At 41.1% G+C, this 25,389-nt stretch overlaps 2 protein-coding genes across 3 annotated transcripts in view; one reads left to right on the top strand and one right to left on the bottom strand.

Moving 5' to 3' along the window:
* The window catches only part of dtnbp1b (dystrobrevin binding protein 1b), a 28,868-nt gene extending 23,058 nt beyond the window's left edge, over window positions 1-5,810 (top strand). The window contains exons 2-4 of one of the 2 annotated variants that reach the window (XM_043217547.1): window positions 274-432; window positions 2,444-2,587; window positions 5,292-5,810. In XM_043217547.1, coding sequence (XP_043073482.1) covers window positions 274-432; window positions 2,444-2,587; window positions 5,292-5,599 — 611 coding nt within the window. In that variant the 3' untranslated portion in view covers window positions 5,600-5,810. The remainder of the gene's footprint in view (window positions 1-273; window positions 433-2,443; window positions 2,588-5,291) is intronic. The other variant, XM_043217548.1, reaches the window with a different exon arrangement.
* A 1,279-nt stretch (window positions 5,811-7,089) lies between these two features.
* jarid2b (jumonji, AT rich interactive domain 2b) overlaps window positions 7,090-25,389 on the bottom strand; it is a 100,995-nt gene continuing 82,695 nt past the window's right edge. The window contains exons 6-18 of the mRNA XM_043217546.1: window positions 22,980-23,176; window positions 17,668-18,910; window positions 16,086-16,600; window positions 13,996-14,088; window positions 13,615-13,733; window positions 13,454-13,524; window positions 13,246-13,360; window positions 12,273-12,378; window positions 12,014-12,196; window positions 11,776-11,906; window positions 11,479-11,662; window positions 10,076-10,183; window positions 7,090-9,204 (exon numbers count right to left, since the gene is read on the bottom strand). Of these exons, the coding sequence (XP_043073481.1) occupies window positions 9,028-9,204; window positions 10,076-10,183; window positions 11,479-11,662; window positions 11,776-11,906; window positions 12,014-12,196; window positions 12,273-12,378; window positions 13,246-13,360; window positions 13,454-13,524; window positions 13,615-13,733; window positions 13,996-14,088; window positions 16,086-16,600; window positions 17,668-18,910; window positions 22,980-23,176 (3,242 nt within the window). The 3' untranslated portion in view covers window positions 7,090-9,027. The remainder of the gene's footprint in view (window positions 9,205-10,075; window positions 10,184-11,478; window positions 11,663-11,775; window positions 11,907-12,013; window positions 12,197-12,272; window positions 12,379-13,245; window positions 13,361-13,453; window positions 13,525-13,614; window positions 13,734-13,995; window positions 14,089-16,085; window positions 16,601-17,667; window positions 18,911-22,979; window positions 23,177-25,389) is intronic.

The raw sequence follows: 25,389 nt of genomic DNA, 5'->3' as shown, positions 1-25,389 counted from the left end.
ATAGTATTCTCCTATTATTTCCACTGGTTAAACACAATAAGTAGCATTACATTATCTAATTTGAGCTCTTCGTCTTACGAACCAAACTATCCATCCAAACATTTACAGAGGCTGCAATCAATGAGAACGAGGATTTCTCAGGGCCTTCAAACCCAACAAAGATTTTGAAATGTCTTGCATTAGTGAATTAATTTTTTATTTTTGATGGGTTTGGTTAAGAAAACCTTTAACAATGTTTGTCTTATCGCCTTTCTTTTTGTCCTTCAATCACAGCGGAGCTGGAGCTGGAGCATGCTCAGAGAGTACCGGAGGCAGAGCCTGTTCAGCCGCAGGTAAAGCTAAAGGACAGGCAAAAGTTTTTTGAGGAGGCTTTTCAGCAGGACATGGAGCACTACCTGTCCACAGGATATCTACAGATCGCGGAGAGAAGAGGTGAGCTACGCTCGTTCCCCTGGCTCAAACCCGAACCTGATCAAAACGTGCCAGAGACAGTAATACAAACAGACACTATTTTCCAAAAATTAAACATGCTGTATGCCTGTGAAAAATTTTAACAAACCTTTTAAAATATCTGAAAAATGTCTTTTTAGATCAGTGGTTCCCAACCTTTTCTTGTTTGAGGCACCCTTGGAAAGCCTTTCAAAAGTTCCCGGCACCCTTATAAGGAAATAGATATTTAAAATCTTCGTAGCTTTTTTATTATTATTTATTTATTTGTTTCATTTCGAGAGTTTGCATGCAACAACACCTTATACCTAGTCCTAGATGATATGAGAATACTGTTTACACTGATTCTGCCTTAATAAAAAAAATTTGTTGAAATTTTGGCGGCACCCTCAAAAGATCTCACGGCACCCCTTAGTGCCGCGGCACACCGGTTGGGAACCACTGTTTTAGATGGTCTGGTACAAAAACACTCAGTAGCTGTTTTTACAAATAAAAGTCCTGGTTCCACAGCACTCAAGATATGGCACTGGGGATGCTATTCCCAGTCCTGAAGCAGATAAACTGATTATTGCTTTCATCCTTCAACTGGTCAATTTAGAGGACACATGCTGCATGGTAAAGTACAAAAGAGAAGCTCAAGAGAACAGCAAGTTCAGTGGGTAATGCTGATCCAGTGGTAGATAAACTACATTAAAGAAACAACTGGAAGAGTAGCAAGACTGAGCTAAGATCAGCCAGTGGGTCAGGATTCATTCTTTGCCACCAAGTATCGCTTTTGGAGCAGTAAAATTACCACTGCGCTCACAAACACTGCTTTATCAGGCTTTACAGTCAAAATTTAAATTAAAAAAAGATCAATCACCATAGATTAGTATCACACAAAGGAGGGATTTGGAAGAATGAATCGTTGAGTGAATCGTGTGGGAGTCGTTGAGCAAGTATGGTAAAAATAAAGACAATGAAAGTGTTTTTGACCATGTATGCATGTTAACCTGTTGTTGACTCCTAAAACCAAAATATGAACCTTTCATTACCCATAATAGATGCATTTTAATAAGGCAGGGATAAGATCCGACATTGGGTCATAAAAAAGCAAGGATAGGATTACCAGTTTGGTCAGTAAGAAAGCCATCAGTCCATGGCTCATTGACAAGAAAGGGCTAAAACCAGCCCCAAAGTGAGCCAGGATCAGCGAGAGGGTCATAAAGAAGACGGGGCCAAGATTAGCCAAAGAGCAGTTAAGGAACAGCCCGGGACATAACAAGCCGACTGCAAAAGAACAAACAGAGTTGAGTTGTGAAACACACCAAACAAACTAAACTAGCCTGATAGACGCTCACTGATGGTGGGGCTAGGATCAGCCAATTGGCAATCAAGAAGACAAGGTTAGGATTGCCCACTGGGTCATTTTTTTTTTTACATGCAGCAAGGTGGTAATGTGCATAAATTCTCTATTAATCCTCTATTTTTAAAAGGATCAGGACCAGGGCAAGTTTTGTAGTTTGGACTGAAATTGTGTTGTAAGAGTGTTTTGTGTTCGGTTGTGTTTGTGTCTCAATACTGTAAAGGGGAGCTAACATGTCTCTCTCTTTGCTGTCCACCTCCCTGTGCCGCTGCGCTCTTACACAACCTTGAGGTACGCAGTTCACCGCTCTGCTTACTGATGTCACGCTCACACACGCACAAGTGACGGGCATGCCTCACGCCGCAATCTGTGTTTGTGAAGCATGCGCTAATGACATCACAGAGTGATCATCACAGAGACATAACTGCAAGGTGACGAATCCAGGACATAGCTCAGTGCGTCAAACAAGATCTGACACAACCAAATTTGCTCATTTATTTGGCAAGAACTCACGTGTACGGTTTCTTCATCAACAGAGATGCCGACTCCATGCGTTAAACGTTCATCCTGGACTCAAATCCTTGATACATCTTTACGATTGAAGTGCGAGGTTGCAAGAAGTGATGTTATCGTTCTGTCTTTGGTTCACAGAGACAATAGGAAGCATGTCATCAATGGAGGTGAACGTGGACATGCTGGAGCAAATGGACTTGATGGACATGTCTGACCATGAGGCGTTGGATGTGTTTCTCAACTCTGGTGGCGAGGACAACAGTGTGGCTTCACCGATGCTGGGTATACATACATACACATGACATTTCCCAACCATTAGTCAATATTTTTACTCACTCCGTAGGTGTTACTGCTCTATCATTATGTCATTTTTAAGTGGAGCCCAACTGATTTCCATAGATCTAAACCACTTTTAGCTAATGACAAAAGTGACTCCCTGGTGGCATCCCTCCTTATGTTTAAAGAACTCTTTAGCTTCACTAATGCTGAGATGCCATTAAATTAGTGCTGACATTTACTGCCACCGTCAGCAGAACACGCTGAGATGATGCCTGATTGCATCCAGAGAAGAACAAACAGGTTTTACAATTATCACTAATTACACTGAGCTGCAATGAAAGCCAAGTTCTCTGGATTATAGAGGCAACATCAGGACACTGGACGGTTCTAAAATCTGAAATCTGTACATACATATCTAAAATCTATTATATATATATATATATATATATATATATATATATATATATATATATATATATATATATATATATATATATATATATATATATATACACCCACTCCCTACACCTACCCTAACCGTACCCAACACTTTATTTTCAACTTACATTTCCTTATTTTTTATTCAAAATAAATACTTTTCTGATGGGATTTGAAGTTTAAAAAGGGAGAAAAAAAAAATCGCCAGAAGGCGGTTTTCGAAGCCAGGGCTTTCAGATAGAGCTTTTCCATTTAACACTGAACGAGTTTGACTGAACTCTGAATTCAGGAGGAGGTATGGGGAGAGTTCATGAGGGTTGATTAAATTAAGTTGTTAATCACTTCCTCTTTCATATGGAGAGTGTCTGATTATCGGTTCAAACTCGTAGAGCAGGTTTAGGCACAGTGTCTGTTTTAGGGTAAAATGCCTCGTTTGGTTTAGCATTTGCAATTGGCATTCAGCGGTGTACAGAGCAAGATATTACATACAATACAATATGTGGTGTTTCTTTTTTTCTTTAAGAGATTCAGCACCTCTGCTAGAGAGACAAAGAAACCTGACTGTAAGTGACGCGTTTCTGCCAGAGAGACAAAAACTTTTGTCAAATATATTGCAGTTAAACGAAACTGTGCCGAGACTTAACATAGGCCTTATCATGTTTTGTTTCAATTATTGGCCAATTCCAGGATTACTAATGTGACATTCGCAGTCAAATTATTTATTGTTGAATTATATATCAATAAACTGTTGTTTTCTTGTCGGCTACAAGATTAAATTTACAGTGCCGGCTCTCATCTTGGTTGGGTCTCTAGAGAAAAATACAAGCTTCACAGACTGCATAATTTCACTTGGTCCAAATAGTCGCTGCCAAAAAAAACACCCCAATCTGGGATTTGAACCTGTGTCATCGATATCACTGGCTATTATTCACCATTCGAATATTAACTTGATAAACCAACTTCTTTATTCATCTTACTTTGCAATAATAAAAATAACAGTGGCAGCATGCAGATTACTCTTGTGTTTATTATAGTCTAAAGAAACTGTTCACACTGCTTTTTCATGCTGCTTTTGATGAATAGCATATAGCAACCGATAATAAGCACAGTTTATTTTTCAACCTCACATACAATTATTAACGAAACAATTTTTTTTCCTGTAAAAATAATGACTTTTTCATTTCTTCATGATTAAGTCATGTATTATTATTGTCTTATTGTCAATATAAAGCACCAGTTTTGGACACAGTAAAGCATTTCAGCCCGAGCTCGACATGTCCCTGCTCAACGTTTTCCTTATTTCGCAAATTTATATTTTGAGTGCACACAGAAATAATGGTAGGCAATATACAATTCCAGATTAAGTATTAATCTTATCTGTATGAGCAAAAATGAAGGCGTACTGCAAGTTGTTTCTATTGAAGAAAAAAATGCTAATGATCGCCCTGGCGCCTCCATGCGCACTTCATTTCCACACTCGACACGACCCTGTTGAAAAAACATTTAAACATATAACCTACCTAAATGTGACCTGTTTAAGCATTTCCATGCTGAAAAAAAGCTAAAACTCACATTCTACGGCGTCTGGCACTTTGGACAGGTGTTCTCTTCGAGGATGAATCCCGGGTTTCAGTCTACAGTGCAGATAGCATGTTTCAATTACTGAAATTATTCATGTTCTGCTCTGAGATGTTTAAATTGTGATGTTTCTGTGGCAAAGAAATAATTAACCCCAAAATTAAAATTTACTGAAAGTCTTGCTAGGGTCACAAAAGAGTGGAAAATTCCCAAAGTTGAACAGATTCGTAGAAAAGCAACGATTAATCACTTGCTCACCAACGGATCCTATGCAGCGAATGGGTACCTTCTGAAGGAGAGTTAATAAATACATTACAATAATTCACAAGTAATCCACAGCACTCCAATCCAGTTTCTGGGAACTGAGCAAAGCAGTGCTTCATCGCCAAACTAATTCCCACAACATTTTACATAAGTTTCACTAAATTAGATGAACATTTGGGGGAAAATAGATACTTTTCCATCGTCAGTGACATAGTGATGCATGAAGCATAACTGTGACTTTTAACCCTAAGAAGGTTTCTGTTGGTCACCACTAACTTGAAAGAAATCTGTGTGGAGATTGTTTTCGTGAAACTCAGGATTCCAGCTAAAGATTTCTAGTAACCTAAATGTTGTCTGAGCAGCGTATTACATTTTTTAAAAGACAAATGATCATTCTTAATCTCTTTTCTGAACGATTCTCTCCCAGGTCCTGATGTGGAGTCGTTCACCTCTGAGATCACTCTCCAGGTGCCCACACAGGCCGACCTGAGACACAAGCTGGCCTCGCTGTCCTCCACCTGCACGGACTCGGCCAGCCAGGACACGGAGGCGGGAGAAGAGGAGGAGGAGGATGAAGACGACGACGACGATGAGGATGATGAGAGGGGACCGGCACCCACCTGCGACTCTCTGCTTGTCCAGCCGGATCAGGAAGAGGTCGAGGAGGACGCCACGATACCCGAAAGAGAACAAAACCAGCCAATCAAGAACTGTGAGAGCAGCAGCTCATCCTGAAAAGACAACAGACTGTTAAAGGAAGTGATGTAATTAGTGCTGTGCTACGTGCTCGCGTCCAAAGGAAGAGTGTGCACTGGTGTTTTATGAAACCCTTTTGGTTTTTGTAAAGAAATTCTTTGTCATGTGCTGTGCAGTGTGAAGCCCGATCCTGTGCCTGCCCTCCAAATCAATAAATATCTTTTATTCTGTTGGACGTTCCCTGCACACAGCTGGTCTGCTGTTTGTCCCTCTGTCAGTTAGAAATTACATCATCTATATTAGATTTTTTTTCACTCTACAAGATAGTTTCAACCTGGTCTCAGAAAAATACATACCTCTGTGCACTTTTCGTACAGCTCCGTTTTTACGTACCCTACTGCATGTTTTGCGAGTGGCTCTAAAACGCAGGTTCAATCGGTGAACCCTGGCACATTTTTATTAAGTTGATATAGGTATGTATTGCGGCGGTTCATAATTGAAATATCCGTGGACTGTCGCTAAAAGTTAACGCTCTATCATGTTGGAAAAATGTCCTACACCCAATCCAACCCTAAACCTACCTGATAGTGTTAACACATGCATTTGTTGAATCAACCGTGAATCAGATTTGAGCTGTTTTGTTGAACTGTAGTTACACGGGATTCAAAGCGAAGCCCCTCGCCTCTCGAGTACGTCTCTGCGTAGCGCTAATGTTTAAAAGAATCAGTTTTCAAATATATCTGCACATTAATATTGTTTTGGAAGTCATAAAAAGTTATTATTTAAGTAACTGTGCAAAAATTGCAATTTCTTATTATGGGAAAGGAATAAAACGTGTCAAGTTTTACTGCCTCTAGTGTTTATTTCTTTTGGATACTGCAGTGATGTGTACTCGCTGGTACATATTTTGTGACTTACTAAAAAGTGCACCCAGGTCTGTTTATGCCATGAGACCAGGTAGACTAGTTTGATCTCAGGCTAGTTTCACATCTTGTCCATAAAAAAGTATTTCCAGCTTTTAAAAATTGATTTAGATTACAAATGTTAGAAATGTATTCAAAAGGGATGTTCATGTCTGTCTCTGTGTAAAATCAATAATGCTTTAGAGGCTTCAAGCTCACCAGAGTCAGAGTAACAGTAATATATTGTTACTAAATGCTTATAGAATAAAATTACTAAATACATTTTTAAACACTTAAATGTTTATTTTAAATATTTAGATTTTTAAAATAATTTTAATGATCAAATTATTATAGTATTATTGTCATATTGCCATAACCCCTATTAATACTATTACAAATAAGAGCGTAAAACAAAAATGTTCAGATTGCATTATTAAGTATTATTTCAAAATGTATTTTTAACCGTCTCCTACAACGTATTATTAACATGAATAAAACTGCGTTATACAGTACATTTTATGAAGTTCTTTCAGAGCGTGTGGTCTATGTGTCAGAAAAGAGTCACATGTTCAACACACTCCCCTTCAAACCAACACAGAGTTCAATAACAAAGAGCGCAGACTGACAGCGAATTGTCCATGAGTTTTTATTAAACCTTAAGTACAAATTGAAAAAGTAAAAAACCAAAAGAAAAACCAAAATAAACCTGGCAATATAACCAACATGAAATCTTTCCTCAAGAGAGGAAAAGCTAATAAATTAACTCGCCTGACCGTGAGCAGATCTCTCATATTGTAGAAAAAGGAACAGAAACAACACAATTTCTGAATAAAATACATCCTAAGGCCATAAAAACTTGACAACCGCCGTTTTGTTGAAAACACCTGACTTGGTTTTCATTAAATACTCCTAAAACAGTTCAGTCTTCTGTTAAGGACGACAACCAACAAACTGGATTATAGTTTTTTTTTTTTTTCCTTGACAGTCACCACTGGCAAGCTCAGTGCAACATGAGTAGCTACTACAATGTTGAATTTTCAGTAATGAAAATGTAAAAACCTTTTTTTTTTTTTTGTTTTTTTTTGTGAAAGTATTTTCCCTTTTCTTTAAAAAAGTAAACCTAAAAAACAAAACTAGGGGCAAATCGCGACTCCGTTCTCTTAGTCCTCAGTGATGTAAGCAGCACTTAAAATTTATACACATTACCAGAGCGACCCTGTACGCATCGACCTCCCGCAGCTGAAGAAACTGAAATGTAAGGCTTTTCTTCATCTGACATCGTCCATCTATCCACCTATCCTTTCCTTCCGTCACTCCAACAAAGGCTCAAGTATTAAAGACATTTACAGGTTATGTACAAAAAGGTGATTTTCTTAAGTTTCTTTAAGTCGATGATACTTCTGCAAAAAGAAAAAAAAGACGGAACGAAAAGAAACAACGAAGAAGAAAAAAAAAACAACTTTCACATTTTACACCCTCTGAATAGTGGCTCTAAATTGAGATAGCACGTCGGAAACAAAAGAGGAGAAACAAAATATAATAATTACAATAATATTATATAATAATTAATGTTAACTGGTACAGATGAATCAATAAGTCTGGAAGAATGGAATGTTGACACGATTGCACATCTAGAAGCGGAAAAAGCCTCTGGGCTCTTCCGTCCTGTGGGATAAGAAGGCCAGCGAGCAGCTCTTCTTTCTTATTACCTTTTTTTTTTTGCACTGATATACAGTAAAACAAAAAGAAAACAAAAACAACAGCACCGAAATAAAGAAAGATCTCCCCGTTAAACATCAGGCACAGGTATCGCTCGTAAGCGTCGGCGTGGGAGGGACGCCCCTCACCGCCGGGACAGGACCCGCTAATTCATTCCCCAACACCCACTTCCTCAAGTACAGCCCGACCCGCTGCCATGGAAACCGGCCCGAATCCGCAGAGGACAGCGTGCACTAAAAACCCACCGTACTTCCTCTTGAATAAAAAACTAAATCGATATTAAAACGAGCTAAAATTGTTCAAGTGTTCGCCGTCTTTCGAGACGCGTCTTCCGCATGCTGACCAAACGGAAACCAAAAGGTGTCGCCGTGAAGCCAAACGGAACGCCAAAACTAAAAAGAGCCGAAATATAACAAATCGCTTGGCTAAAAGCAAACGCCGAAACGATGCGATGAACAAAAAACGAAACGAAAATAAAACATTCTCGGGCAGCTCCACCGAGCACCAACATTCAAAGGAAAGGGGTCTGGAGAAACGGGGAGAGGAGCACCCATTTGTCCCAAGGTTCACAGTTCGGGAGGAGCGCGTGTGCAGTCGAGGGGGCCGAGGACGAGGAGGAAGAGGGTCCGGACAGAAGAAGATGACGTCAGACTCGCACCCGTCAGTGAAACGCACGCCTGGGACCGCGTCTCTTAATGCTATCAAACATCTGGTGAATACAAACTAGTGCGCTAGTGCAAAAAAGGCAGCCTGCTTTCAACACGGAAAACTCTGCCCTGCTATGTGGGTGATAAAAGACACGAACGATACGAAGAGAGGGAGAGGACACGGACTGGGCGGCGCTCCTCATGAGACGGCGGCGGCACTTTTGGACAGGTGGGTCAGGGACAGCTCCACGCCGGCTCTCTTGCGGGGGCCGCGCTTGGCGGGCGGTTTGGTGGGGCTGGAGCCGTTACAGCCGTCCGCCGGGCTTCTCACCAGGGCTTTACCACAGACCTGATTCACCAAACTGTTGATCTGCTCCTGAGGGACCACACAGAGACAGACAGCGTCGGCACTTGAGTTCTTGTTGAGCTCTAAACTGCGGATGTAACTGTCAAAAGTAGTTTAACTTTATTCTTCAAAAGTCAGTAAAAGGTCCGATTAAACCTGGAAATATTTTGATATATATATTACAAATATCATTTTTGTTCTACTTCATTGTCTACTTGCATTACGCTTGAAACAACGTTTTTGACAAAAATCTGTAACGAGCACAAATGATTATAACCGTTTTATATTTGAATATATATTTTGTATAAATTTGTGTAATACAAAGCCGTCACACGGTCCTTTAGAAATCATTCTAATATGCTGATCTGTTGTTTAATTATTATTGATGAATAACGGGGCACAGTTCTTGTTTAATGTTGCTGCTTAATATTTTTGTGGAAACTTTTTTTTTTCTAGGATCAATAGATATTTCACAAGATCAGCATTTATGTGAAACAGAAATCTTGCGCAACATTTTTATAGTCACTTTTAATAATTAAATAATGTTAGAAAGATAAAAAAACAAACAAACTGCATATTAGAATGCTTTTGAATGTAAGAGAAAAAAAACATCTGCACGTTAAAATGATTTTTGCTTGAATTAATTCATATGTGGCGCGAAGAAGAACCTGCTGTTTTGAGAGAAAAAACAAACAAATAAATAAAAACTCTAATTTGAGAAAAACTAAATACAAGGTTTAGCAAACGCAAAAAACCAATACAAAACTGATTCCACAGAAACTCATTAGCATGTGGAAATGTTTGCCAGAGAACAATATTAGATGAAGGAACACCAACAGTTGGTTGAATGTAAAGCGTCTCAACAGCTCCCCCTGCAGGCACGGTTCGGATCGTGTCTTACCTCATCATAGCGGTACATCATCTTGAGGCCGCGGCAGCTTTTGTGTTTCTCCACATACTGCAGCGCGCACTCCAGACAGAAAACCACATTTTCATTCTCCTGCACCACCTGCAGCAGTAACAACAAGCTCAATTAAGACCAGAACTCATTCTCAAGTCTTCTGTCAGCGACGACTGAACGCGAATCATCAGCACTGGAGGTAAAATCTCAGCTCGACTCAACTGTTCGGTTCTATTAGGACTACAACACAGTGACAACAAAAGATTACATAACGCACACTAACTACAGTGAAAACCAATGTACAGGATACAGAACGGAGGACATTACAGAACACTGCCATAGAGATTTCATTAGTCAATACCGCATATACTGTAAGCTTCATCGGGATTGTCAAAGATAACATTCAAAGGGGCCTTCAAGACATTTCTGGTACTTCTGCTATAAATCACAAAGCTAGACTTTTACATTTTGCTTTTAGAAACACTTGAGAGCACTGTTAACTATTAGCTAGTTCCTTATTAGCATGCATGCTACTAGCATAAAGGCTGTTTATTAGTACCTGCAAAGCACATATTCTGCATCACCAGACTCTAAACAACCTTACTTACTATTATTAGGAGATTATTGAGGGAAAACTCTTGGTTAATAGGGAATGTGTGTTCTCTAACACATAGTATTACCAAGCTGTTGAAAATATTCGTACAAAACTGTAAAATATATTAAAATAATTAAACCCCTTAATTCCAGAAGCTTTCATTATCTTAGGGGTTTATACATTTTTATTTTAGTTTATTTTTTAATACTAATGAATTTATACAACATTTCTAGTCGTTTGTGATTATGCTTTTGTTTTACATCCTTGTCTTTTCTCGGTCTTGAAATCCCAGTTTTAAAATTCCCTAATTTCCTAGATAATTTGAGAACTGCGGTTCAAAAATCTCAGCTGTTAAAAAAAAAATAGTTTTGACTTCAGATCGCATTGGCTGAGACCAGCTACTGCACAAAGTACTAGGGGTGTAACGAATCTCGTCCCCTACGATTCATGGTCATTTTCTAAAAGTGATCATCCTCAAGGCCTTGTTAGTGGGAGCTCTGGGGTAAACAGAGCACGTGGTTGTCATTATTAGTCGTTTGGAGCGCACTTGTCAAAGGGAGCGATGTAATTTCCTCATTATCTTCAGCTGGGACGTTCCCATGACAACGGACACAGCATGACGTGCATCAGTAGATTCGTTAAGGGACGGATGTATTGCATGGAATTAGACTTGATATGTATAATTTTAGTTATATACATATTCGTTTTTCTATATTAGCATTTAAAGTAAGACAGAACCTTAGTTAGTTGGTTTAGTGTATACTACGCTGGACATAGAGTTCAGTACTGTATGTGAGCCGAATCTCACCATAGATAAGTAGCAGAGGTGCTGACACGTTTGGCAGCGTCTCTCGGACGACTCCAGCGCCAGCCACTTGCGGGGTTTCTTCCTGGTGTCAGCGGGTGACTGGTTGTTGTCGTGAGTGCAGTAGCGTGCGGAGGAGAGCAGCCCTGCTTCATACAGATCCTGCCTTTGCTTCATCTCTATGTTCCTGTAAAACAGAGACATTCAACTCCAGTCAGAGGACCGAGAGGTCTCCTTTTAAGCAGAGGTCCAGCCTGACCTCAACCCCCAGAACTGTTCAAAAAAAACACCAGCGCTCACCTGAGATCTTTGAGAAGAGAAGAGATTGTACTGAGCACAAGTCTGTTTTCTCGTTTGGCCTCGGCTGTGGCGATCTGGTAGAGCAGCTTCTCCATAGAGAAGGGTTTTGCTATATGCCTGTATTTCAGGTCCTGCGAGAGAAGAGCATCTTTTAAACCTCTCCTAGAGCGTCTTCTAAACATCTCCTAGCAAACGTATATAGGTCCCACAGGCGGACGTGGAAACGTGAGAGACTCACCTTAGCAGCCTCGTAGCCCAGGTTCATCCACTGTGGTGTGGCAAAGTGCACAGTTTCAGACACGCTGTAGCCGCAGCACACCCTGGACACGAACGCCCCGGGGAAGACCACCACAAACTGCCCGCTCTGCTGGACCGTGCGGTGGACCTTGATCCCCTCACGACAAAGCACCTCTGGAGAAATCTGGAGAAATGCGGAGACATGCTATGTATAACAACTGCACTAAAAGGTAATGCTATTTTTGTTTATAGGATCTTACCATAACGTTCTTCTCCAGCATTTCCAGTCCCGGCGTGCCGTTGGCTTGTAGCAGTGTGTGCACCACTTTGTCAAGCTTTGTCTTTTCCTCAGCAGGAATAGAATACCTGTAACGGGACGGGAGTGTCATTGTTTGGTTGACATAAGACAACTGCGCTGCCTGCCGGCTCCTAAAGCAGCTCGGTCGCCATGGAAACAGGCCTTTGACTTTATTATGATGAGTCATGCACATAATAACACAAACAAACAGCTGACGCTCCTGTGAGTGGAAAGCATGCTGTGAGTGAGTGTTTTACAGAGTAGTGCGCCCTCTAGAGGAGCTGATCTGTACAACACAGCTGAGTTAGCAAAGACGAGTTGAAATTAGTAAAACAAAAACCTAAATTAAAATAAAAACGTATTCAGAAAGTTTTAAAATAACATTAAAATGACACAATCTATCTAAAAGTAAATAACAGACACGTTGAACAAAACAATAGTATACAAAGAAACTATTTGTACATTTTTGTTAAGTGTTTGGACTTAAAAAAAAAAAATTTAAAATTCAAAAAATGTAAATAAACATACATACATACATACACACATACATATATATATATATATATATATATATATATATATATATATATAATTACAATGAAAATAGTATATAATCAATTACATAATGTATAAAATATAAATATTTAATGATAAATGTAACTTCAATAATGCACACTATCAACAATATTTAAATTTTTATAAAAAATTATATACACAATGTTATATATATACACATATACACACACACACACACACACACACACACATAAATCATACACAATTATAATGCAAATTATTAATAGTTTAGTTAAATTGTCTAATAAACATTTAATACATTTTTATTTTAAATGGTAAAACATCATTTATGTAGCAAATGTTCAATTTGATTATTTTAATTCACTAATTCATAGACACTACTTGGAAACAAAACTCACCAAATGCAATCAGCACCAGTGTGTAAGTAATCAATGTATGGAAGGCGGTTTTGGTCTTGTGACCAGCATGAGGTAGAAAAGACCATGCCGATGTTCAGCCAGGGAATAGTCACCCCTGTGAGAGAGAACCAGAAGCGGGTGATGACTTATTCAACAAAGGAGCTTTACATGATGTCTTTTCTGCTACCGAAAACAATAGTGGACTCACCAGGCACAGCACCAAGATGGCGCAGAATGGATCCAGAGTTATTGGGAAGGACAGTGAGATTCCATCCATGCCTGCAGTGACAGAGGGAAAAGCATTTTAATAAGAGGTGATACAACTTCCCACCATGCCTTTAATTAATCTCAAATGAAAGCAGCTCTTACTTGGAAAAGGGTTCAGACTTGCCCACAGGGAAGCCGCTTCCATGTGTGTTTGTGTCCACTTTCCCATAATGCACTGCTACGTGGCAGTCTCTCTGCTCCACTATCCGCCAATAATCTTGCTATATAAAGAAAAGCAGGACAGATGGAGATGAAGAGAAATGGCAGGAAACGAGGAAATATGACAGGATACAAGGATACAACTGTCATGGGATACGCTTATAAAATATGCAACACGGAAAGTACATGCTATTTAAAGACAATTTGTCATTGAGCAGATATTATTATACTTTTTTTTTAGCATTGATACTGGTCACTAGGGTCGACGTTTCACAGAAATATTATACCCAATTGCATCTGGTTAAGGAAGTGGTTTGCGCGTACCTCAACTTCAGCAGCCCCAGGCTCTTTGTTGAAGCACATCATCATAGTATTTCTTGCTATCCTGTAAAAGGTGGTCAAAGATACCGATCTCCCCTGGAATAAAAGAAAAAGGGATAAAATAATCAGTGTTTGTTTGGTGGCCATCTTGGAATTGGCTCCAGGCGGCTCTCAAAAAACAAGCTAACGATTTAATAACATCTGTCAAATTACCATTAAGTTCTGTTAAATGTGTTGCCTTTTGCTTAAATTAAAGTTAAAATACGTGTAGAACGCATGCTTTTTCTTCCCCATTTTAAAATCAAATTACGTGTTGCAGTTTTTCCCCATTCATAGCTCCACAAGCTGTCTACCTCAAACTCTTCTTAAGAACCACAGCACAACTGAGAAACACTCGCTCTCTAACCGCATGACAGCACTGATAGCTACAGACAAAAACAATTGCCAGGTACCGCGCTGGAGATGAACAAAGTGCAGTGTGTGTGCGAGGAGCTGAGCTGTGACCTATATTCAGAAACCATTCTGTGAAGAGGCCCACTCTCGCCGTCCCGCCCAGCAGAAAGTGTTACCTCAGACAACAACACACAGACAGACAGACGGGGTGCTGTAAGAGTCAGCGGGGTATTTTTATAGGGCTGGTGAGGCAGACGGAATCACCTTACATAGACTATAGCTAAGAACTCAGCCTCACGTACACCTTGAGCCGAGGGCCTGGGAACAAGTCTTCTCACAAAACAACAATCGTGATACCCACCCACCCTGTCACAGTTCCTTTATTACCGGCCCTCTCTCAAACACGAGAACCACACAAACTCTGCCCTATATCTCTGCCTCGCTTCTTACATCAGTAATCTACAACACCATGCTAACCAAAAACGTGTGTCTCAATTAAAACCCTGTTCATAGGCAGCAGGCGAGCCGTGCAAAGTGCTCTTCACCTTAACCACATGCACAAAAAAAGTATTTTCATTTCTAAAGCAGCCTCATGCTAGCATGCTAAGCTAATAACTTGGCATTGATTAAACCTAGCATGCCTAAATGTGATCCTGGACCACAAAACCAGTCATAAGAAGCATGGGTATATTTGTAGCAATAGCCAAGAGTTCAATGATTGATTATTTTTTTTATGCCAAAATCTTTAGAATATTAAGTAAAGATCATGTTCCATGACGATATTTTGTAAATTTCTTACCATAAATACATTAAAACATAACTCTTGATTAGTAATATGCATTGCCAAAGACTTAATTCAGATAGCAGAAGGCAATTTTCTTAATGTTTAGATTTTTTTTGCACTCTCAGATTCCTAATATTTAAATAGCTGGCAAATATTGTGTAAACTATACATCAATAGAAAGCTTATTTATTTAGCTTTCAGATCAAGTATAAATCTCTATTTTGAAAATTTAACCCTAACCATTTTGTGGTCCAGGGTCACAAATGCTGTTTTAAAACAAAACAAAAAAGTCTCTGTGCAAAAGAAAAAACATGCTTATAATGCTGAGACTAATTTGGGCCAAAATGGGATCTCAAAGCACTATAATTTAGCTTCAAGTTGGGAGCACGCCTATGATGTCTAAAATACTGCCTAGGCAGGCAGCTCGCTTGAGTTCGTAACAGATCTACAGCGTTTTGTACCTTTAAATCTGTCCGAAGAACAAAACAGACACTCATACTGGCGGCTTAGCAAGCCATAGCTCTGAAATGAAGTTCAGATCTGTGATGCAGAGCACAGCATAGAGACACATCCATCAAGCACACTAGAGCCAACCTCAGCAGCATTAAAACCCAAAACGCATCACATATTAAGCTTTGCTCCTTTCTTCCCCAGCAGTGTGGCTCTGTGTTCAGCGTACAGACGAACATAGTCATCACGCTTGATATTCTGGCACGTTCTCTGGCAGCTCAGCGGTGAGGCCTCTATGCTCTCTCTAAACACTTCATTACCTGAGGAAATGGCACATCTGCCAGTTTGACTGGGTGAATACAGTGAATGAAACAAGTTTGACACATAATACTGCCGATTCAGAAGGGAAACACAATAGCGCCGATAAGCTTCGGGACTGCCATTATCAAAGCAGGAGGTGCGTTACCTTGTATATACATTTGTGCTGGTCACTGAGAACACCTTCATCTTCTGTCTCCACATCTGCCTCATCATTGTCCACTTTTTCCCCTTTCTTTTCCTGAGCAAACAGTCTGCGGCGGCCGGCCTGCCGCTGGGTGTCTGGCTCTTTGTTGTGATTGCGGAAGCCATTGCGGTGGTGGAGGCCGGTGAGCCCATTCTTGGGTTCGTAACGGGGAAGAGCCAGAGACCGCTGGCCATTATCCGAGTGGCCCTCCAGGGGTCCCCGCTTGCGTTCCAGAGCTTCCTTCTCTGCCAGCACCTCCTGCTCCAGTCGCCGGTGCTCCTCTGGGGAGAGCAGGTCATAGGAGAGCAGGTATTGAAGGTAGGCCTCCTGGAGCTTGGCCAGACGGTCCTGTGCTGATTTGGGAATGCGAAGCAGGTCAGCCAACCGGCTCCATTTTTTCAGGTCCATCACCTGCTGCATTCCACCCATGTCGCAGACCAGCTCGGAAAAACGAGCCAGATCTACTTCACAGCCACCTGAAGGGGCGACAATGAGAGATGATTGCGAACCTTTAATGCACTGTACATTAAGAAAGTATATTAACAGTTAATGTATCATTTCCGAACATAACCACTGTAACCATGACACACTGCACCATCTGCTGCCAAATGAGTATTGACAGCTGCAGAATTAAAATTCATTACATTTCACAGCTCATTAATTCTCTAAATATGTTAGCGGAGAAATGGCATGGCATCTTTATTTGTTTTTTGAAAAATAACAAAACATAACGACTGGAGAAAGTGAGCTAAGGAACTGAGGGAGAGAGAGCAGCAGAGGTCAATGACCAGGAGTTTAAAATTTTCAAAGGAATTATTGCAGCATATCGGCAGCAGTCTAACAGGCTCAATAAACATTTATTTCAACCACATATATTCGGACAGGGCCCTCAAATAGAAACACAGGATTCTGAAGTAAAAGCAATGGTCCAGGGCTGCTTTAAAACCTTGTAAACGTGTGCTTGTTTTGACATATGGTTGCCCAATTCCAGGCAGATAAGAGACTTGACAATATATGTTGAGAGTGGACCATGGAGCTGTTCACTGGTCAGTTAACCTCCACATTGTCTCACACTTAAGAAAGATGTCAATAGGTTTATATGTAATTACAGTACACTTACACAAGCACAGGGAAACCTAGCTACAGTAATTGCTGCAGTTGGAACTGAAGTTCTACTTCATAAGTGGATTACACAAGACCAGAAATGGGCACCATTGCTCCTGGGCGGCCACTGCTTTAGTTTTCAACCACATGAAGCCCACACCGGTCAAAAATTTATCCTGAGAATGACGTTGATTAGATTTGACCTCTCCAAAAACAGCGTTGCCCTTAACTGCACTAGCCCCTATAACAGGGTTCCTCAAATCCAAAAGGCCCTGCAGAGTTTAACACCAATCCTAATGAAGAATACCGGAGAGAGAGAGCGGAATTCTGAGTTACTAGAAAATTACAGGTTGGAGAGTTTGAGCTAAATTCGACAGCTCTCTAGGCACTTGGCACTCAACAAAAGCATGCAATCGCATGCAGTTTTAAGTTGACTCACCTATAAGCGGTGGCTCATCCATCGAGATGCCCTGAGATTTGAGGTGCTTCTTAATGCAGGCCAGTTTCTGAACATTGGGGCCCCAGCGCCGACCCACCTTGTGGATGCGCTGAACCTGTGTCACAAAACGCATATCGTCATTGAGTTTGCACTCTGGCCTCCAGTCAGGAGGCGGCAACACTCTGCACAGTCCAGACGACTCGGCCCGCTCGCGAACTGAGTCGAGGTACACCAAAGGGTCCTGAAACTCCCTGGAGGTGGGTTTGAAAAAGGGCACATCCCCCAGGGCCGCGCACCCTGCCCTTCTCCTCTCCCGCTCCCTGTCTCTGTCTGGCCGGGGTGGAGGTGTGTGTGTGGGGTCTGCTGGTTTGAAGGATTTGCTGGCTGAGGTAGTGGATGTGGTCCGGTTGAGGGCGGGGTTAGTTTGGGCCCTCTGCTGTGCTTGTCTGATGAACATCAGTTTGCCAGCAGAGGCACGTTTGGGCCTCTGACGTGCTGGTTCAGGGGTAGCGGGGTTCTGGGGCATGGATGGGGAGGCAGGAGCAGCAGGGGGTGAAGGAGGAGGGGCAGGACCCATTTTCTGAGTCGGGGAAGCGGCCATTTCAGTGATACTGTGTGCAATCGTGTTGGGGGACTTGAACTGACCCAGAGCCTTCTTGCTGCGAGTTTCCAGTGGGCTAGTATGCAGTTTAGCTTTCTTAACCTCAGTAACAGGCGGCTTAGTTTTAATTTCGTCCCTCTCGGCTCCAGCTCCAAGGATCGTAATGGCATCACTCCTGCGTTTAGAGTTCCGCAGTCCCTGCCGCACTTGTCGGCCATCTTCCTCCTCTTCCCTGGCACTGTGGCGTCCATTAAGCCTGCCATTAGGCCGGCCCCCATTAGTCATCTTATGCACCCCGTTCGATAATAGCACCTGTTTGCGGGTTTTTGCATTGATACTTTGGGCTTTTCCTGAGTGAGAGAGCTGGGGCCGGCCATGGCCATTGCTGGTTGGATGATGAGAATGATGGAGGTGGTTGTTGCTGTAAGCACGGAGGCCAGCAGAAGAAGCGTGCTTGCTGTGGTTGAGTTTGGCTTTCTTAACCAGTTCTCGTTTTGCTTTGGTGTAGGTGACGTGGCCCTTGGTCACGGTGGCTGTGTACTTCACAGTTTTGGACGGCAGACGGAAGTCTTTCGACTTTTTGGCACTGGCTGTATGCGTGCCGACTGATGATGCCCGTGTGAGTCCATTTACTTTCGAGACCTAAAGAGAACAGAAGATATCATCATGTTACATAAAGTGGATCAATGCAAACTTACTAAAAAACTGTGAAAACTCTCGAACAGTCCCCTCAATCCTGACGCCAAAGAATAAGCTTCTGATGTCTCTTCGCATACCAACTCAGTCACAGTGCATGTTTCGGCTCACACAATAACACAGACCACAACAGAGCTCCAAAAACCCCAAACCAGAGAAAACAGCAGGGAAGAAAGAGGGAGGGGAAGTGTACCAGATAGAGGGAGAAAAAAATGTTTTTATTCAGTGCCAACAGCTGCAAAACAATCCTTAGAAGTAAAGTTTAATCATAAAATCCCATTCAAGCACCAATTCATAGTCGGCACAGTATACTAAAGTTCTTCAAATTTGGCTTTAATGCCCCAAATAAAAGGAACTGTGCTTTCAGCTGATCTGAGGCCCCCAATATACTTCACAGCAGAGCAGATGCAGCTTGGGTTACGCCCGGCCTCTCATTGTTTAACAGCCGCCATGGGAATTAGACTATGCCAGGCTACAAACATAGTCAGCCTCGACTTCTCTCTTCACATTGTTTTCTTTGGCTCTGTTTTTCTGGCAAGGCAAAAAGGATTTGATTTCCTATGTGTGTGTTCTCACAGAGCCAAGAAAAGAAGATGCAGCCGGAGGGTTTTAGTGGGCTAAAACTCCAGGTGAAATAAACACGATGTGCTTCCTAACATCAGAGGACTCTTATTAGAGTTCTGACAGTGGCCTCGACAAGCCTTTAATCAAAGCGATGCAATAACACATGCAGTCAAGCAAAATTGTCTTTATGGTGAATAGCACATAATAGTATAAATGGCCACCAACATTTCCAAAAGCCCTATTCTGGGTTCCTAATTCTGTTCAACTATAGAAAAGTTAAGAGCTAAGAAAAAGTGATAACAAAACTTAATAGTATGTTATAATATGGAAAAGTGTACTGCGAGAAATATTTAATTACATTTAATTACTTTTTTAGTACGCAATTAGCACTTGTCAAATGCAAAATGTGAGACTGATGAAAAATGAAGACCTGCGTGATTACCAATGCTGTTTTTGCCAAAACGTATTTTTGTCTGAAGCCCGTTCCGATGAATTTATGCTCTATGAATAGGCCTTTACATGTGGTGCCACACCCTCTCACATCCCTCCCACTTTATTGCTCTCTCTTTAAAGCCTCCGGACGCAGTTAAATAACAGCGTCCAGACTGCGGTGATCTCTGGGCCAGAGGTTCGCTGACAGACAGACGAGAAGATTGCTGAGGCTTTTTGAAGTAAGACATCGGCTGTATTGTATTCCTATCAGGTGCAGCCAAACAACAAAGAGAGGCTATTAAAAGATAAGGGGGACTGAAATGTGACCTCCTTCATCAATCGCTTTCCCTTGATGGCGCTTAAAAAAAAGAAAAAAAAAAAAAAAAAAAACGGCAGGAGGGAGAGGGGGAGAATATAAAAGAAAGCGACAGACTCCAGCCCCAGAGGCAGGCATGATGGATGCTCTCTGCAGGTAGAGTAAGCAAATGTAGCATGATGTCAGCTGCGGCCATGTCTACGGAGCCCGCCGTCATCACACCCGCCCCCTTTTGAAATAACACGTCAGTGGTCTACAGCACGCCCCATCCCATCTGCAGGGCTCTGAGAGCGCAGAATGTGATTGTAATGATAATCCCACTCAGCATAACGTGCCGGATGCTGAGTAGAGCTTGCAGAAATCCCACGTCTAGCTCTGCGTAATGAGCGCCGTGACCACTAGAGGGCTCGCTGATCCTAAAAAAACTCCCCCCCGAGGGTGCAGACGAGCCCTGCCGCATGCTGCCAGCTATTATTTAGTCTGACTGAAAGGGTGGAAGCGAGAGAGAGAAACCGTGTAGGCGAGAGAACACAGGTCACTGGACTGTCCCCCGGTGGGCAACCTCTTGAAACCAGGGGAAACAGAGAGCAGGGCTGGAGGAAACAAGGAAGGAAGCGAGGAAAGAGAATGGAAGGAAGGATGGAATAGTTTAAAGGCCGGCTGGCCAAAGACGTGCGATTAAATCGGCTTAACAGCCAGGAACAAAAACAAGAGAACACACACACAGACAGAGGCCGGGCCAGCTCTCTGAAGTGGATCTTGGTCGCACGTGAGCATAAGGGAGGACAGATGACATCATGTGTTGCTATAGGCCAGCTGCAGCATAGCAAAAGATTTAACTGAGAACATCTGCAGAGCTGCAGCCCTCACTACACACACAGAGTACGTATCTACCTATGTGTTAAACATATGCTCTATAACCGTCACTCTATCCATTTAAATTCCAATTTAGCTCAAATTAGCAGCGCCCATTGCTTTGCATTATTCTCCATATATAGCGATATCTGAACTCTAAACACATAGTGTCAAAAAAGTCAGGATTGTCCAATTTAAAGACATTGTGAGCTTGTTTGTGAACAGAAGCCGAATCAGCAAGCTGTATTCAGGTCAGGTGACAAGGCTACATTCACCAACTGAGAGGAACTGTTTGTCAAATATTACTAAAAGTGATAAAGGATGGGTAATTTTGACAAATTTATGAACCTGTGATATCTTCTTCAGGGCACAAAAGAAAAAAAAAGGTGAAACTTTTGAAAGAAAAGGGTTTGTGTATCCCGTGTAGCATCTACATTGTCATCTGCACAGAATTTTAGTTTTAAGTTGTTTTTTTTACATTAAAACACAAAATATAGAGTTATCTGCTTTTGCCAAAAAGCAACTGTTATGCTTTTGCTATGAAAAACTTTTCATTTGTTAAAAAAACCCCCAACAACATACTTTCACTTTTCAAACTTTAGTTATGTAAATTACCTGTATTTAAGTTACAATTAATAAAAAAAAAAAAAAAAATCAAGCAACCCGACTGCAGTTTGATTGATATTACTTTCAATGTTTTATTTTTGTGCTTGCTTTTTATGTTTACTGTAAACAATGTGGGTTCCAATCTACGTTCTCCTTACAAACAAACGCAGCCAAAAAAACAGGAAAACTTCTACAACAAAGCCAAAATATCAAGGCTCATTAATAACTGTCATGGATACAAGGAAACAAATAAATAGACCTCAACTCGGGATAACAATTAACATACGGTCCCATAATAACGCTGCTGAAACTGACCCTGCACCTGCTGTGAGCAGCATGAGCTCTCTCTTCTTCCCAGATCAAGTTATTCTACGCAAACGCTCATAAAAAATAAATTAAATGAAAGTCCAATTAAACAATGAAGTATAAACCCTTCTCCAGCTCGTGTGCCATGGGGTCATGCCCACGCCAGAGCTCTCCAACACATGAACACCCTTCAGAAAATGAGCTTTTATAGAGAGTGAGCGAGAGAGAAGGGGGGGGGTCAACAGCTGTCTAATAGATTCTCACAGAATTGTGGATTATGCTGCATCTATCAGTGTTTATTGTTTTAAGTATAGCAGATGAGTGGTAATGTGTTTGTGTGTGTCAGCATAATAACAGCTTTATCTGACGCAGCGGGTTTAACGTTGGGTCAGTCACTGCGGTTAAACGGTTAAACCACCGTTTAAAGGTGCCACTGCTTCATGCTGATTCATCCGTATGGTTAAAACAGCACTTCAATTAATTATGCAAAGAGGGATTCAATAAATAAATTAATCTCATTTAAAATTGTTGTATTAATTATTATGGAATTCTTCATTTTAAATAGAATTTTTTTTGCATATAATGTATGTGTGTGTACTGTTTATTTATTATGTATATATAAATTAGCACATATACAGTATATATTTTGTGCATTTAATATATTGCCTGTAGCATGATTTAACTTGTAAAACCCCCGAAGCTTAGAATCTCAAGAGTAGAGTGGCATAAAAAAAGCGAGAAAGAAAGGGAGAAACTGAGAGGCGATCCGTCTTTTCCTGCTTTCTGAGGTTCATTGTTCACTTAATTAATCAGTTTAGTGGCACTCAAAGACAACAGGCTCATTAGTACCGGGGATGGTAGTGGTCTGATCGTCTGTAACCCACATCGGGATGGATATTCTCATACTGACACAGAGATAGACACGAAGGCTTGTACCTGCTTGCGGAGCTCTTCTGCGGCTCGTCTGTAGTTGTGGCCGTTGGTGTTGTGGCTCTTTGCCGTGGCTGCAGTGTGCTTGTGGGAGATCTCAGCAGCGTCACAGCCCTCGTTACACTCTCTCCCCACGGATGACTCTCTGCCCCTGGATCTGGGAGCCAGCTCTTTGTCCTTGTGTACCTTAAGGCCGTTCAACACTGCAGGAATAAAACACAGGGTTATTAAAATAAACTACATTTTATTTGCGAACACAAATCGAAATCGTTCCATTTTGCAGTCAATTCTTGCAGTATGTTTTAAATCATATTTGCAGTGTGTTTCAAGCCTATCCGCAGTGGATTTTTTGTGTGGAAACATAGCGTGTTTTGGTATGACACTGTGCACAAGTTTATGACTGTTATTGAATGCAGAGTCAAAACAATTTTGACAAGACTGCTGTTCTGCCTTACTTCATACCTGCATACTTTACTGTTGCCAGTGCACTGTTTTCATACTTAGAAGCATGCAAACTGGCATAGCCTTTGGGTCGAGTTGGTTCTAGCTAACACCAGATGAAATGTGTATGAATGTACAAGCTCTAGTTTATTGGTCCATGATAACTAAAATAAAACAAGAGAGGCGCTGTGTTTATAATGCGCTTACTACTACTACTGCACTACGTAGTATGTACACTGTGCACAGAATTCAAGTTTTCCGAAAGCCTATAAACTTGGGTGGCCTCCCTAATAAAAAAAAGTAATATTTAAAATACTTTTATTTCTACTAACAACAGTTTAAACCTTGCATCATATTCACTGACATGTCTCTTGAGACTTACTTGTAAAACTTTGAACTGAACTTTCCTTGAAGTACTTATTTATGCAAAACGGACATTTCTTAACATTTAACCTCAAATGTGTTTTAACGTAACTATTTATGAGAATTACATGATCTCTGAATACTATCAGTCTTTAAATGCTTAGATACTTAGAGTGTACATGAAGTATACGTGCAATATCTTTACTTGAACACAATCAAATATACTTCGGTTGGTCCTCAGGATCAAAAACGTGCATCAAAAAATAAATACAATTTACTTTATAGGGCTCATATTTTATTTCAAAACACTTCTGCTGCTATTGAGGCGGGCTACTGGTAAAGTTAGGGATAGGTATGGGTCGTTTTAAATGTGGATTAAAGTGTAAGGGATGTTATTACATGGAAGTATTTTTTAAAAGTAAGTGTGAAAACCTGCGTGTACACAATAAGTGCAATGCTTCCCTCGTTTCACTTAAAATTAAATTGTATAAAACATCACAAAAAAGCTCTGACAGACTAAGTATAAACTATTAGAAAAGTTAATCTCGCGACGAAAAAAGCGTGCCGCCAACAAACAACTGTCAGCACTTCTGCCCATGCACGCGCAGCCATGAGCAAGCAAATCCAAAGCAAACGGCAAAAGCAAAACAAAACAAAAAAAACGAACGCTTAAACAAAAGACCACAAACAAAACGCCAAAGGCCAAACCAAACAAAAAATAAACCCAAAATACTGAAATAAAAAAAAACCAAAAACAACGGGGAAACAAATAAACCTCATTCTCTTTGATCTTAGAGTTTGTTTTTGGTGCATTAGTTCATTAGTTATTTCTCAACAATACAGTGACCAAAAAAAAAAAACCCAAACAAACATGTTCTGCATTTTTTGGACAGGGTAGTTATCTGTTATCGGGCCCTCTGGACGGCTCTAATTAACAAATATTCAAACCGCTCTCTGTATTTATGACTGCTCACTTTAATTTTACAGTGTTTAAATATCAACAGGCAGCAGAGCGTGTCAGCGAGGGGGAAACGGACGGGCTTTCACGCTGTAAGGCTTGAGCCTGGAACTGCTACCGACAGCTGAACTCAATAAAAGGTGTTTAATTTAGAAATGTAAACACGCCTCTGGGTTACTGAGGTTCAGCGAATGAAAGACGAGCACTGTGGTTGCTCTCGCTCGGAGAGAGAAACACTGGAGCGCTGCCTGTGCTCCATATTAAATTGTCACATCTGACACGGGCCAGCTCAGACAACGGGCTTCGTCCAGGCACGGGACAGGCCGAGGATAGACAGCACGAGAGAAAAAGAGAGAGAGAGAGATCCAAGCGGCTGAGGTATCGGTAGTCTACATACATAAAGCCTCAAGCTCGTAAGGAACAAGAAGTAAATTCCTGAACCCGGGCCAATCAAGATCAATTTAAGGTGAATTATTGCCTAAATGAGGGTTTATTTATTCAAAGCTGAGTGAGCAAGAATAGACGGGTAGACAAGACAGTCCAGGTGCACGATGACACACTACTGTCTATGTAAGATGATTTAATGCATACTGATCTTGATTTCTCACACTTTGTAGGAATGCAGTATGCAAAGAGGGATTCAGACTGTATGTG

This window comes from Puntigrus tetrazona, chromosome 19 (genome assembly GCF_018831695.1).
Source record: "Puntigrus tetrazona isolate hp1 chromosome 19, ASM1883169v1, whole genome shotgun sequence".
NCBI classification, from domain to species: domain Eukaryota; kingdom Metazoa; phylum Chordata; class Actinopteri; order Cypriniformes; family Cyprinidae; genus Puntigrus; species Puntigrus tetrazona.
This window is presented reverse-complemented; position numbering and strand designations above follow the sequence as displayed.